This window comes from Carassius auratus, chromosome 34 (genome assembly GCF_003368295.1).
Source record: "Carassius auratus strain Wakin chromosome 34, ASM336829v1, whole genome shotgun sequence".
Classification (NCBI taxonomy): Eukaryota; Metazoa; Chordata; class Actinopteri; order Cypriniformes; family Cyprinidae; genus Carassius; species Carassius auratus.
The window spans coordinates 4,567,484-4,583,537 of NC_039276.1; the positions used below are offsets into that span (position 1 = coordinate 4,567,484).

The window sequence follows — 16,054 nt, forward strand, 5'->3', positions numbered from 1 at the left end:
TGAGCGCGTCTCTAATGGGCTCCTGCAGCTGCTGATGCATTATGGGAGTTATAAATGCACATGATCCGTCTGTTTCACTCAGACAAAACTCCAGAGATTCACACTCACGGGTTCTCATGTTGACCTTTGACCTCATAACACTAATGGAGCCCACCGCTCTTACTCGAACATACCAGCTGAGCCCAGGTCAGAGGTCAAGAGCGACATAACTCTATTATATATACATACAGTATATATTACCAAAACTACACACACACACACACACACATATATTTATTTTTGAGTAATGATGTGAATGAATCAAGCAGTTAAGAGTCATTTGATTTGACTGACTTAAAAGGACAGTTTCAATTGAATCACATAAATGAATCAGTGTGTGTGTGTGTATGTCTGTGTGTGTGTGGCAGGTGCGCTGGAGGACAGGTGTGTGTGTGTCTGTGTGTGTGTGTGTGTGTATCTGTACCTGTGTGGCAGGTGCACTGGAGGACAGGTGTGTGTGTGTGTGTGTCTGTACCTGTGTGGCAGGTGTGTGTGTGTGTGTGTGTGTGTGTGTGTGTCTGTACCTGTGTGGCAGGTGCGCTGGAGGACAGGTGTGTGTTTGTGTGTGTGTCTGTACCTGTGTGGCAGGTGCGCTGGAGGACAGGTGTGTGTGTGTGTGTGTGTCTGTACCTGTGTGGCAGGTGCGCTGGAGGACAGGTGTGTGTTTGTGTGTGTGTCTGTACCTGTGTGGCAGGTGCGCTGGAGGACAGGTGTGTGTGTGTGTGTGTGTCTGTACCTGTGTGGCAGGTGCGCTGGAGGACAGGTGAGGGCAGTCTGCGATGCGAGCGGCGGCGCGGGGGTCCGAGGAGCTGATGAGCACCGGTGCGCTGATCTCCATCGAGTGCCGGTTGTTCCCCATCACCTGCGCCGTGCGCTGCGTCACACTGAGTGCCGTGAACGAGTGCCGCTTCTTGGCGTTCTTCTTCCCCTCGGCGTGTCTGTGCATGGCGTTCCCGTTACAGCTGACGGCTGCGGGCGACGTGGGCTCTGCGCTCGGACCCGGGGCCGTGGAAGGTTTGTCCATCTCCATCAGCTGCTTCGCCGATTCATTCAACTGAGGATAAACACAGTTATTATTTTACACTTAGATCAGTAGCCTTTTCTGCTCAGCAAGCCTACACATGTAATAAGTTACACTGCTCAGTTTAAAAAGTCTGTGCAGTCTGTATGTTTTATGTGAACATTTAGACAGGCTCGTATAACTCCACTACTTAAGAAACCCACCCTCAACCCATCTCTTTTAGAGAACTACAGACCAGTTCCCCTTCTTCCGTTCATTGCAAAAACACTTGAACGAGCTGTGTTCAACCAAATCTCTGCATTTCTCACACAGAACAACCTCCTTGACAGCAACCAGAAGTGGACATTCAACTTGCTCTCAGTTGTTGAAGCTCTAAGACTGGCAAGAGCAGAATCAAAATCTTCAGTGCTTATCCTGCTTGATCTGTCCGCTGCTTTTGACACAATTAACCACCAGATCCTCCTATCAACCCTACCGACAAAGGGCATCTCAGGAACCTTACCTATAAAATAAGTCCTTCAAAGTATCTTGAAGAGGTGAGGTGTCCAAGTCTCAACATCTAACTACTGGGGTGCCTCAGGGCTCAGTTCTTGGACCACTTCTCTTCTCTGTCTACATGGCATCATTAGGTTCTCTCATTCAGAAACATGGCTTTTCATACCACTGCTATGCTGATGACACTCAACTCTACCTCTCATTCCATTCTGATGATCCGACGGTAGCTATTCGCATCTCAGCTTGTCTAACAACATTTCTTACTGGATGACGGACTATAACCTTCAGCTTAACCCTCTGGAGTAGACACGTGATGAGGCATTTTCTCCTGATAACCCCGAAAAGAACTAACATTACACTTTTTGTTTTGATTGTGCAGACAAGAGCAATACATCAATTGAATCTGTTTAGGGTCTACTTTTATTTGTAAACAGACATAATAACAACAAAACTTTGTGCATTTATAAAATAAAGACACACAAACAAGGTCTGCTGTCTGCAGCCTTTGTCTGCGCTGATCTTCACTTACAAATGCGTCATCTATAGAAAGCCTGACATGTCTACCTTTATTACCGAAAACAAATATTCTGTGATAAAGTAATCCATATGAAAACAACGCGATGTCCGTTTTCCATGTCTCCCTTCATTATCTTCTAATGAGACACACCCCTGCACTGAACGCTCTATTCAGATTCTAATGTTTCACTGAAGCGCGCGGCTTGAATACGCCCATAACAGGAGACAACGCAGCCAGACTGTTCTTCACGTTTTTTTTATTTTTACTGTTTGCTTCGCAATAAAAGGAACAAGACATAATTCACCCCAAGAAAATGTGATGTGGTTGAGGATTTGAGATTTGGATTTCCTCAGAAAAAAAGAATGAAGCGCTTTATTCAGCAAAGATCATAAACATGAGTAAGTCTCTACTAGTCTACTCTACTGTACTAGTTTTCACATAATGGGTAAACATTTTACTAGTTAGATTTTTTCCAAACTATAATTCCTGACTAAATGTATAATCAAGTGAAACATTATGAAGTTTCAATAACAATATACACTACTATACCATTCAAAAGCTTGATGTAAATAATATAAATGTAACAAATGTAACAAACTATGCTGTTCTTTCAATTTATATAAAAAAATTAAAACCTTTAAGTAATATACTATAATATAAGTATGTTTAAGTAACATATGATATAATACACTAGTAATATATTTCTGGTACAATTTCTTCAAGTTTAAGCAGACGTTTATTTCGGCGGGTTCTAGTGAAGAGCTTTGAGTTCCCATGTGTGCAGTTGTTTCTTCGTTTTTGATTTCCTTTCTGAAATCAAACACTTTTTTTTAGTAACATTGCTTTAATCGATAATCAATTTACAGATCTTTCCTGAGTCCTCAATTTCAAAACTATGACTAACTAAAGCCAATGGCATCATCTGGCAGGAAGGGACATAATGTTTGTGGGAAACTGACATCAGTTTTGCTTCACATAAAACAATCATTATGATAGGTTATCCTACTATAATGAATCAATATGCAAATGTTTAATCTGACTAAACTGATGTCTTGATGAATAGAAACACAAACAAAAGCAGATGTGATGGTGTGCAGGCAACAAACAGATCAAAAGTGACTGGAGCCCTTTGTTTCGACTCACAGTCCTGCATTCATAAATATGATAATAATATGCAAATATCATGTAAATGAGGCTGATTGATGGACCCCACAGACCTGGCGAGGGTCTCTGCGGATGAACACCGAAGCCTTCTGAAGGTCATACCATTATTACTGATATGAGGTGGTCAGAGCACATTAATTGCATGCATAACGTGTGTGTGCTCACGTTACAACCCATCTGACACCACAAGCAGACCAGGAAATATTGAGCGTTGACATCACGTTTAATTGTGGAAATAACCGTGTGATTAGTGACATGCTTGTTGTTTCTGGAGGGTCCCGTTACTCCCGTTCACCGGTTGGTTAGGAGCCCAGCTCGTTAGCACAGCCGTGAACTTTGAAATGTGTTTAATATAGGTCAAGCTCTGGCTTCAGTCGCGCGGGGAAGTGAGCGTTCAGACGCCTCGCCGCGTGCAGGGTGCTGCTAATTGTGCTAATAATAGAGCCCATCACGCTGTGTAATTACACCACGGGAAGACGACAAAAAGAAAATCACAAAGCAGCAAATGTGCAGTGGAATAATGACAGGCTGTCAGACGCGTACAGAAATAACTGGTAGTGTGAGCCGCACGAGCACAATCTGAGGGAATAAAGCCTGCGCTATCAACAGCTATTGTGTCAAGTCTGTTTTAACATGTAGACTTCATGTGAATCTGTGCACGAGTGCGTCTGTGTGTGTGTGTGAGTGTGTGTGAGTGTGTAAGATCATGTGGGTGTGTGTGTATGCGTCAGAGTGTGTATAAGTGTGAATGTAAGTGTGTGTATATGTGTGTACAACTGTGTGTGAGTTTCTTTGTATGTGAGAGCGTGTAAGTGCACGTGAGTGTGCATGTTTGTGTATATAAGTGTGTATAATTGTGTGTGAATATGCATGTATGAGAGTGTGCGTGAGTATGTGTGTGTGTGTGTAAGTGTGAGTGTCCGTGTGTGTATTTTATGAAGCTGTAAGCAGCGTCTGTGACCGTGAGCATCTTTCTCTTCACCATGATCTCGCCGCGGTAATCTCTGATCCTGCTTTGTTCACTTCAGTCTCTAAAGGAGTGTTTGTGTCAGACAGACCACTATCACAAAACCTGCAGGACATCCACAGAATTCAATAAAACATCAAGCTGGTTTTAGGAGATCTTGAACTTCAGCTTTATCATGTCCATTACTGTACTGCAAAGTACAAATATATTCTCATTAAAAAAGCTTCATATTATTCATGCATTTTCTTACATTCTTATTATTTTCTTTTGATTGATTGATTGATCAAGCTCTGGTCATATCCCAGCATTCCCTGCACACTTTACAGCACAATAAAACACAAGATCCCAGTTCAGATCAAGCCAAGGAGCTCGATTACACCATCTACATCATTAAAACCCCAGCGTGATGGAGCCGCGAGGACAGATTCTAAATGAGCTGAAGAGGAGAAAAATGATAAACATCTTTTATTTTCCCATTTTCATCCGGTGATCGCGGGGGCAGAGGAGATTGAGTTCCTGCACTAATCATACTGAGAGAAATCCAGGAGTTATGAGTCAAATAAGCAACGTTCAGCTGATGAGGTTCAGAGGAAATAAAGCACTGGCAGCAGCTTCGGATCAGAGAGTCAACGATTAAAGGAAGAGTCCGCTCAGAAATGAAGATGTACTGTAAATGTGTTCATCCTCAGGTCATCACAGATCAGGATGAGTTTGTGTCTTCATCAGGTTTGTAGAAATGCAGCACTGCATCAGTGTCTCATCAATGGATGCTCTGCAGTGAATGGGTGCCGTCAGAATGAGAGTCTGATAAAAACATCACAATAATCCACAGCACTCCAGTCCATCAGTGAACACCTTGTTAAACGCTGCTGGATCTGTGCAGATTTCTCTCCTGATTCAGACCAGAACACTTTTTCACTGGAGGAAGTGTTATTCTGGATTATAGACTCTATGTGTTTGAGTTAAAATCATCTTAATGCTGGATGTGTTTCAGGTTTTGTCTTCTCCAGATGTTCACTGATGGACTGGAGTGCTGTGGATTATTGGGATGTTTTTATCAGACTCTCATTCTGACGGCACCCATTCACTGCAGAGCATCCATTGATGAGACACTGATGCAGTGCTGCATTTCTACAAACCTGATGAAGACACACACTCATCCTGATCTTCAATGACATGAAGATGAGCAGATTTTTATCAAATGTTAATTTTTTTTAGTGAACTATGCTGTGAAAATAATATTTTAAAAGGACATTTCTCATAATACTGTTACACAGACCACGTTTTTATCAAAATAGTGAATGTTTAGTTTAATTCCCTGACCTGCTAAAGGACATCAGAACATCTCTCCTGTCCAGATCAATACACATTACCCATAATGCATCACTTGCAGGTTTCTAAAACGACACACCGGTGCCTCCACGTACCTCCACGTATAAGATGGGAAAAATCCCGATCTTATCTCCCAGCATGCCTTCTGCCCAGTTATCGTCCACTCTTCGTATGACGGTGAGAATCTCGTCCTGTGAGAGAGTGACCGAGAGAATAAACAGAGGAACATCACATTTCAATATTCACAACAGAAAGAGAAATAAATCAGCCACTGTATATTAAACACTCAGATTTATATTAGCAGGATAATCTCACTTCTGTGTGTGTGTAGAAAACTAATCAGTGTATCTCTATCATACAGAAGCCAGTTAAGATCATCTCACAATTCTGACTCGAGACTGGATCAGGCGTGTGTGAATGAGTGTTTAGACGCAGATGTCTCTCTTCCTCTCTTCAGTGTGTGTCTTCAGGAGGACAGAGGATGCTTGTGCAGTAATGTATTCAGACTCACAATCATCCTTCTGTCATCATTCACTCTCCTCCTGACTGACGCTCTTCTGTGCAACATTAAAGAACTGAGGTTTTTTCCTCCATACAGTGAAAGTCAATGGGGACCAAAGTGTGGATGGGTGACATATTGAATCTTATTTCACGGTAACTATATTTACATTTGTGCATTTAGCAGATGCTTTTATTTAAAGCAACTTTAAACTTTATTTACTATTTAAGTCATTTTAGTTATTTTAAATTTAAATTTAAATTTTTAAATTAATTAATATTATTATTATTATTAATTAATACATTTTATTACTTATTTTTGTCTGCAGAGTTTTTATTATTTAAGTCATTTTAGTTATTTTAAATTTAAATTTTTAAATTAATTATTATTATTATTATTAATTAATACATTTAATTACTTATTTAAAATTAAGCTAAATGAAAATTTGAGAAAGAAAAAAAAGACAGAGAGAAATGAACACTTTTATTCATCAAGGCCGCATTAAATTGATCAAAAGTAACAGTAAAGACATTTATAATGTAACTAAATATTTCTATTTCAAATAAAAGCTGTTCTTCTCAACTTTCAGTTCATCTGTGAATCCTGAGAAATAAAATGCATCACAATTTCCACAGAAATATTGTTCAGCACAACTGTGTTCAACACTGATAATAATCTTCATGTTTCTTGAGCAGTAAATCATCATATTATTCTGATTTCTGAAGATCATGTGACACTGAAGACTGGAGGAATGATGCTGAAAATACAGCTGATTTACATTAGAATACTATAGCTGTTTTGAAAGTATTTTTGATCAAATAAATGCATCCCTGCTGAGCAGAAGAGACTCTTTCTGAACCTGGAGCAGTGTTTGTGTCTGTACCTTACTGAAGGTCAGGCAGTCTTTGTCCTGGTCTTTGTCTGTGACCTGGAAGTCGTAGAGAGCCTTCCCCTGCGGCGGTGTCTGGGACAGCGGGCGGATGCACTGGATGTAGCTCGCCGGGAGGAAGCCGTGGCTGCCGTTCAGCTCGCCGTGGAACCAGTTCTCATCCACCTTCCGTCGCAGGATGATGATGTCACCTTTACTGAACTTCAGGTCGCCCGCTTCTTTGCCCTCGTAGCTGTATAGCGCTTTACCACACGGCAGCTGAGGAACGTTCTGGAGGACGGAGAGAAACACGGATCAGGAGATTCAGTGACTCACGTCGATTTCAACAGTTCGGAAATCTTAACTATGACATCATGTGTGCTTAAAAATGATAGAAATTAGTATTTCTTTTTTAATCTTTAGACAAGCACAAGAAAAAAAATTAATACAATAAATAAAAATGAACTAAAATATTATGAACAAGGTTATTTTATGTCTGTTGTCAAGGCAGCATTTCTAAAATATGTTGTTTCATGTGTAGAACTAAAATTAGAACCATAAATAATACACTCACAAAAAAACAAAATGACAAAAACATTCAAATATTAAGAATAAATATAAGATTATATATATATATAAAATACAATTCAAAATCTAAACAAAAACCATAATATTATATCAGACTATCACATAAAAAAAGAAAACAAAATGATTAAAAATGATAAAAACACACAACAAAATAAAAAAAAGTAAAAATATAAAAATAAATATGAATATAAAAAAATTAAAACTCAAACTAAAATTCAAAATAAGCAAAAATTTTAAAAATGATAAAAACACACAATAAACTGACCAAAACTTCAAAATATAAAAATAAATATGAATATAAATAAAAAAATTTAAAAACATAAAAATAGAAAATTAAAAAAATAAACAAAGAATAAATCAACAGAAAATGGCATAAACACAACAAAATGATTAAACGTTTAAAATTAAAATATAAAACAATATAAAAGATTTCAATATACAAATATAAATGAAGCTCATATATAGATATTTTGTGTAATTTATTATTCTCCTCCTGCTACAGAGGATGATGGGAAATAAACCGGGTAAATGTCTGTCAAGCTTTTCTTGCTCTTCATCAACATACGACTAACTGCGCACAGACTCAACTGATCAGGTCATCTCAATTATTATCCATATCAGTCAGCTGAGTGTGATCCAGTGATGATGATGATGATGATGATGCTTCATTAGACTCAAACACAGACTCCTGAGACTGAAATACCTCATCAATCAAAAACAAGCCCTAAACTCCTGAAAGAGTCTGAAATTCAGCAGAGATCTGATGCAACGCTGGGAAAGATCTGAGGAGCTCCTGATTTACTGTGATTTTACCACAGTTAATTGGGTTTCAGGCACTGTGCTTCACATCATCCTTAAAAATAGCCCTTGGCTCCTAACCCTGGTAAAATCACTGTAAAGCCCGGCTTGAGCGGATTATTGCTTCAATGCAAACATCTTGATGAATAATTCAGACTGTAAACAGCAACTTTAAGTGCTGAGTTAATGATGCCTTTACATTAATTATGCATGGACACTCAAGTTAAAAACATAAACACATATAGTTTAATTACAGCAGCTGACACTCATTCATCAGCGTTTATCATACTAGGTTTTTGTAACGGTTCAATAAACAAGAAGTTTATATCAATAACTTCCATTTTAGTCACAATATTTACAAAATATATAACAAACCAGTTCCAAATGAAGTCACTACAGAGCCATCAGCAGTTTTGAACGAATCATTTGAATGAATGATTCAAAAACAATCATTTGATTCATTCTTTAATGGATCAGTCTTTTCAACTAACCAGTTCAGTGAACGATTCAATTACTCAGTCACAAAAAAAAATGCTTCATTACTTTCTGAATAAATTATCACTTTGAAATGAGTCATTTGAGTGAATGATTCAATGACTCATTCACAGAAAACAGCCACTTGATTTGTTCTTTAATGAATAAACGCTTTAAACAAATCAGTTCAGAGAATGATTCAATGACTCACTAATAAAAACAGTCATTTTATTTGATCTTTAATAAATAAATGCTTTAAACGAATCAATTCAGTGAATGATTCAATGACTCACTCATAAAAACAGTCACTTGATTTGTTCTTTAATTAATAAATGCTTTAAAAGAATCAGTTCAGTGAATGATTCAATGACTCACTCATAAAAACAGTCACTTGATTTGTTCTTTAATGAATAAACACTTTAAACAAATCAGTTCACTGAATGATTCAATGACTCACTCATAAAAACAGTCACTTGATTTGTTCTTTAATGAATAAACGCTTTAAACGAATCAGTTCAGTGAATGATTCAATGATTCACTAATAAAAACAGTCATTTTATTTGTTCTTTAATAAATAAATGCTTTAAACGAATCAGTTAAGTGAATGATTCAATGACTCACTCATAAAAACAGTCACTTGATTTGTTCTTTAATGAATAAACGCTTTAAACGAATCAGTTCAGTGAATGATTCAATGACTCTCTCATAAAAACAGTCACTTTATTTGTTCTTTAATAAACAAATGCTTTAAAACGAAAATTAAAAAAATAAACAAAGAATAAATCAACAGAAAATGGCATAAACACAACAAAATGATTAAACGTTTAAAATTAAAATATAAAACAATATAAAAGATTTCAATATACAAATATAAATGAAGCTCATATATAGATATTTTGTGTAATTTATCATTCTCCTCCTGCTACAGAGGATGATGGGAAATAAACCGGCTAAATGTCTGTCAAGCTTTTCTTGCTCTTCATCAACATACGACCAACTGTGCACAGACTCAACTGATCAGGTCATCTCAATTATAATCCATATCAGTCAGCTGAGTGTGATCCAGTGATGATAAACGAATCAGTTCAGTGAATGATTCAATGACTCACTCATAAAAACAGTCACTTGATTTGTTCTTTAATGAATAAACGCTTTAAACGAATCAGTTCAGTGAATGATTCAATGACTCTCTCATAAAAACAGTCACTTTATTTGTTCTTTAATAAACAAATGCTTTAAAACGAATCAGTTCAGTGAATGATTCAATGACTCATTCACTGGGTTTGAACAAATCGTTTGAATGAATGATTCAGTGAATCGCTCATGCAGTCTGCTGATGAACCTCTTTTCCATCATGTAGAAAGAGTCAGTTAAATCTTCACCACTAATGATAAATGAAAACAAACAAATAAATAAAAATACATACATGAACACAATATTTGTGTTTAATGAATTCACGTATCTAATTATAAGCTCTTGATATGGAAAAATATGAAGCTGTGTGATAATCAGCGTAATATTTAAATGAAACATGATTCATGTTTAGTCAGGCGAGTAGAAACAAGTGATGAGATCTGATTATGATGCTGAAGAAACTATATTAAACAGAATTATATTCAGTTCTAGTGATGGTTAGTCCTCTGGTCAGGAAACTAGTTAGTAGTTAGATGAGTGGAATAATAAACGACTCGGTTGATAAAGAAAAAGTGACTCAAATGTTCAGATCAGAAGAAAAACACACTGACAAGAGACGATGTTCATACAAAACATGTTTTATCTTCACTAGTGCAGTCATTTATTACTCATGAATTGGACTAATTAAATAAAGAGACATAGATTGACTGTTTTATTGTAATGTGAATAATATTAGTTTAATAAGTGACAGTAAACACTATCACATGTGAACTAAAGCTCTGAATGAACATCAGGCGACTCTCGGCTGAGACACGAGACCATGTTCAGTGAGTTAGGAATGAAATCAGAGTCTCAGAGGGCTTTTCTCTCCTCAAGCAGCCCGGAACGCCGCATCCAGACGGGATTAACCGCACATGAGCTTCCCGAAGAACCAAAGACAGCTTACTCCATTCAACAGAATCAATTTACAGGCTTATTTGAGCTCCGCAGCATCACTGCAAGCGTTTAACAGCCACCGTGACTCACTGTGACTTAAACCACAGTTAATGCATTATTATATGTCAGAGAAACTCCTCCTAATGATTGTGTGTATCTGACACGGCTTCATCTCCCATCGACTGCATGACAATATACATGAACACAATGCATCTTTAAGAGTCAAAAATATATAACTTGACACTCACGTGACTGTCTTTTTTCATGATTAAATAATTATTAAATCATTTGTTCATTTATTTAACTGCATCCACACAGTAAATGATATTTTCATGGCAATCTAGGGAGTAGTAGAAAAGAAAATATCCATAATAGCCTCAATAAATAATGAATTATATACAATAATTTAAGAATCTTTTCCTTAAAACACTATACAAGTATAGCAAATACAAAAATGGGCCAAAGTTTTTGATGCTGTATATATGTGTGTGTGTGCGTGTCTGTGTGTGTTTGTGTGTGTTAAAAAAAAAAAACAATCTAAGATTTCCATTTCAAATAAAATAGAATGATTTCTTTCAAACACAATAAAAATAATCTTAATATTTCCAAACTTTTGATTGGTATTGAATATAATTTTCTGGTTTAAAGTGCATGTAATAGATCTAATTGTAAACATATTCATCCGTGCAAATGTTTTCTTTTTTTGTAGCGTTTAATCAGTATGTCATAACTGGATCTTCCAATCATGTATTATGCTTAAACTCCGCCCCTGCATCGCAAGCTCATTTGCATACATTTATAAGAGCCACACCCACAATCTCAACAACCAATCAACAACTGATGCACATAAAGTTCCGCCTACATTTTCCCCCAATAATATATAGACTCATCAGAATCCAGAAAGAAAGAATTAGTCTGTACTTCAGTTTCAGAACATCTGACAGCTCCACAAACCAAACACAGATGCGTTATGACGTCACTCTTCAGCTCATTCCCATCTGACATAATATGATGATTCTGCACACATCACTTCCTGTAAGTTTTCTTGATTATCAGAATGCATTTCTTACTGTAACTCAAACTAACTAAACTAGCAGCCAGCTCTGTTCTGTGTAGAGAACACACTGATAGTGTCAGTATAAACAGAAGGATTGTACTAGAAACCCACAGTGTTTAGAGTCGACCTGCCAGTTTCCACACACCTGCAGACACACGTGCTGAAGCCGTGCGAGTGTGTGTGTGTGTGTGTGTGTGTGTGTGTGTGTGTGGGGGATGTTTGAGCGTGACAGTATTCTGACACACACATACAGCACACGCTACACTGCTGCAGCTCTGAGGACAGATCTGTGTGTTTAGATGAGTGTCTGACGTGGGCGACTGAGAGAGAGTGTGTGTGTGTGTGTGTGTGTGTGTGTGTGTGTGTGTGTGTTCAGATGAAGAGAATCCTTCAGAGATGCATGAATCGAGTGTTGGAGTTGTTAGCTGCAGCTATATTTCTCTCTGTTGGACTCCGGCCTGAAAACAACCCACACACACACACACACAGAGCTCACGCACACACACACATGCACGCACACACACATAACTATACACACACAACTATTTACCTTAAATACAGAATTAAATATAATGAAACAAATTATATAATATTCAAAAACTAAATAAGTGCAAAAGATAATACACAATTTAGAAAAAAGATATAAAAAAATTATAATAAAATATAAAAAATCTAGTAAATTGATATTACACAACTGTAATCTAAATAATATATAGTATTTTTTATTCAGCCGTTTCAAGAACACATGAGAAGAAGTTCATCATCATCACACATACAGAACACGAGCACTGCGTAATAAAACACAGACAATGACTCGATCAGCACAAAATCACAGAAGAAACACACAACAGGTGCATTTACACGTGCAAACACACACACACACACACACACACACACACTAATTTTTAGGCTAGCATATTCCACGTTCAAGGGCATGCAATAGACTAAAGCTTGCTGCAAAGCCCCATTTGACATGAATCTGTCTGGGGGAAATAGTAAGGAGATATATTAAGTATTTATTAATAAACTAGAGTTTTCTGAGTCAGTGTCGCAAATATGAAGCTGACGATCCTGACTCGCCATCTCCTCACTGGACACACCTTTATAGAGAATTGCAGCTTTATGAATTACATAATAAAATAGTTTTACTTTTTGGTTTTAATTATTTAATTTTAAAATAGTAATTTAAAGCTTTCTATAGATATATGTATCATGTCTGTGAGGCAAATATTCATTTAGTTTCGGTTCATTTTTGTGAAGTGTTCCTGTTCAAGACAGAGACGGCAGAAAGTGCATCTTGTTTGTTTTCTTTATTTTACAAAAGCACCATGTTTTATAGATATTGTGAGTGCACACTGTAGAAAATCGATGATGTATTACTCTTATCTTTATGAGCAAAAAGTACGCCACTAAGTTGTTTCTTAAAACCAACATTGTGATTTTTATCTACAGATTTTATTTTATGCAAGTAGTGTTGATTTCAGAAGACTGCTCAAACGATTTTTTGCGCTATAAAAAAAAAATTTCCACACATATTTTTAAATCAACTTAATAAAAAATGAAAATAAATAAAACCACTTTGCCATTAAAAACAAATATTAACTATTTTATTGGCTGCAAAAGCACCTGTGAAATGGGGAATAGAGAGAGAGAGAGAGACGTGATCCAGTCGTACTCGCGCCGGGCTAGCACCTAGATTTAAGATTAAATATATAATAAAAAGAAAACCTAATTATAAATAAAAAATTTATTAAAAAAATATTAATAAAAAAAGTATATTATATATATATATATATATATATATATATATATATATATATATATATATATATATTTATATATATATATATATATATATAATGTGTAGTATTGAAATGTAAAATAAAATATAAAAAAAAATTATAATAAAGAACAACCCAGCTCAACAGTGAATGCTGTCCTCATTAACAGTGAGCAGATCTCAGCGGTGTTCGTGTGGATTTATGGCCCCTCATGGACGCGAGCGCCACATCGTCCTCCATCACGCACAGCGCTGAACTTCATTAAACATACATTCTTCTTCTGAACGCTGGGGACGTGTGTGACTGCGCCTGAGGAGATATTTACTGCTGCTGCACTGCAGACATGTGCATTAAAAACATCAGCGATGATGAGAGGCGCGACAGCAGAACACAATTATCAGCCGCGCCGCAGCCGCAGGCATCAGACCCGGTTCAGTGTGTGAGGGTCAAACACACCGCTGTAATGAGAAGAGAACAAACAGCAGCTGAGGGAGCGCTAGATCACACCGACCGGACCTTTTTACAGAAATACAAGTCATTTAGTTCAGCTGCAAAACACTAAACTCAAAGCGTTTGCTCTGCTCCGCACAGCTAGGGTTGCTAGGTCTGCGTGAACTAGCCCAAAGTAGTGCAATGTATAAATATCAAATATCAAAACTCAAAACATGTCAGTTCCATGTCTAAAACACATATTTTTTAGAGTCACTGTTATGCACATTGATCATAAACACAGCTCAAAGTCTTCCTACCGATGGACCTCCTTCACTAATCCTAGCGCAGTCAACGTAAAATACAAAATCATTTCAGACGAATACAATTTATGCAAACCTTTAACACATTGCACCGGTTTAAAACTATTCCAATTCAGTCCAAATAAAAAACGAGGAACTGGCAAGCCTGAATCAAACATTTCAATACCCCGCATTCTGATGGACATTATATTCAATATTAGTTCCTATGGTATCTGTAAACGCCAATTAAGTGTTTGGTTTCATTAAAATGCACTGCGTCGTGAAGCTTCGAAACCCTTGTTAAATCATTTTTTTTTTTTTTAAACAGTGGTTCAGAACATGTATCAAAATGCCAAAGTCATGTGATTTCAGTAAACGAGGATTTGTTACGTCATAACGGTTTCAAAACGTTTTGAGAGTTCAATAGTTTGCCACTAGGGGGCGATCTCTGTGAACACATGGTCCACTGAGGTCGCCCCGCGCAGGCGTGTATGGTCACATGATCTTTGATCAAATTAATCACGGCAAATTCTATTTTCCTTATCATGAGCCCTCTGCACTTGTAAGTCTGCTGCAGGAGAATGATCTTCATACTGCTGGATATTTTCAAGATGATGAACGAGCACATCTCCCACCTGCATGTAGATCAGACGAGCTGCTCCAGATTAATGCAGAGAGATGCAGACGGATCACCTTGACCTAAATATAGCTCCATCACAGACAGAACAAACACAACTACAAGCTACAGCTGTGATTCTACACCACCACATCAGTCTCAGCGAAGTCTCTTCTGCTCAGCAGGGATGCATTCATTTGATCAAAAACACAGTAAAAACAGTGAAATATTATTCTAATGAAATTCATCTGTGTTCTGTGTGAATCTGTGTTAAAGTGTAATGTATTTCTGTGATGCTCCGCTGTATTTTCAGCATCATTCCTCCAGTCTCCAGTGTCACATGATCTTCAGAAATCAGAATAATATGATGATTAGAATGACACTGTGAAGTCTGCAGTATTGAATACATTTAAGTCAGTAATTTCTTGATTGCAATAATATTTCAAATCTTTTTCAGAATTTTGATCAAATAAATGCAGCCTTGATGAGCAGAAGAGACAAAAACTTAATGTCCACATACAGTATGTCCACTTTGACATCCGACTGAACTTAAATAAGATAACTCATTTATCCTATGAACACAGAAAATTCTAAACCTCAAGTTTTTTGCCCTGATTCCTGTTTCCATGGTAACAGCGTCTCTTCTGATTGGATTATGGGCTGTTTAGTTCTTCGCTATGAACTCATTCTCTACAAATGAAGCTGTTCTCCAGAAGCTGATACGTGGCACCTGTTCATTAATGAGCGTCTGCTGTGCGTCTCGTGTTTAATTAACCAGACGTCAGTATCTTTAGCCTGCAGCCTGTTAATTCAACACTTCATTACAAACTGTTGGCTGGTGTAAGTGAGAGTCAGTGGCTCGGACAGGTTCCTCAGAGGATCATGGGAACACACGAGAACCGGTCACTCGTCTTCCTGATATCAGCGTCTGAAGAGACAACGTTCAGTTAATTACATGTTTAAGGTTTAGTTCGTTTACTCGCCTTGTGTTGCTCCAAACCACTTTGACTTGCTCTCCTCAAACACACGAGGATTTT

At 37.2% G+C, this 16,054-nt stretch overlaps 1 protein-coding gene across 2 annotated transcripts in view; it reads right to left on the reverse strand.

Moving 5' to 3' along the window:
• The window catches only part of LOC113052983 (E3 ubiquitin-protein ligase SH3RF3), a 54,647-nt gene that overhangs the window by 13,444 nt on the left and 25,149 nt on the right, over nt 1-16,054 (reverse strand). For both annotated transcript variants that reach the window (XM_026217547.1, XM_026217548.1), the window contains exons 2-4: nt 6,918-7,193; nt 5,631-5,726; nt 776-1,093 (exon numbers count right to left, since the gene is read on the reverse strand). In XM_026217547.1, coding sequence (XP_026073332.1) covers nt 776-1,093; nt 5,631-5,726; nt 6,918-7,193 — 690 coding nt within the window. The remainder of the gene's footprint in view (nt 1-775; nt 1,094-5,630; nt 5,727-6,917; nt 7,194-16,054) is intronic.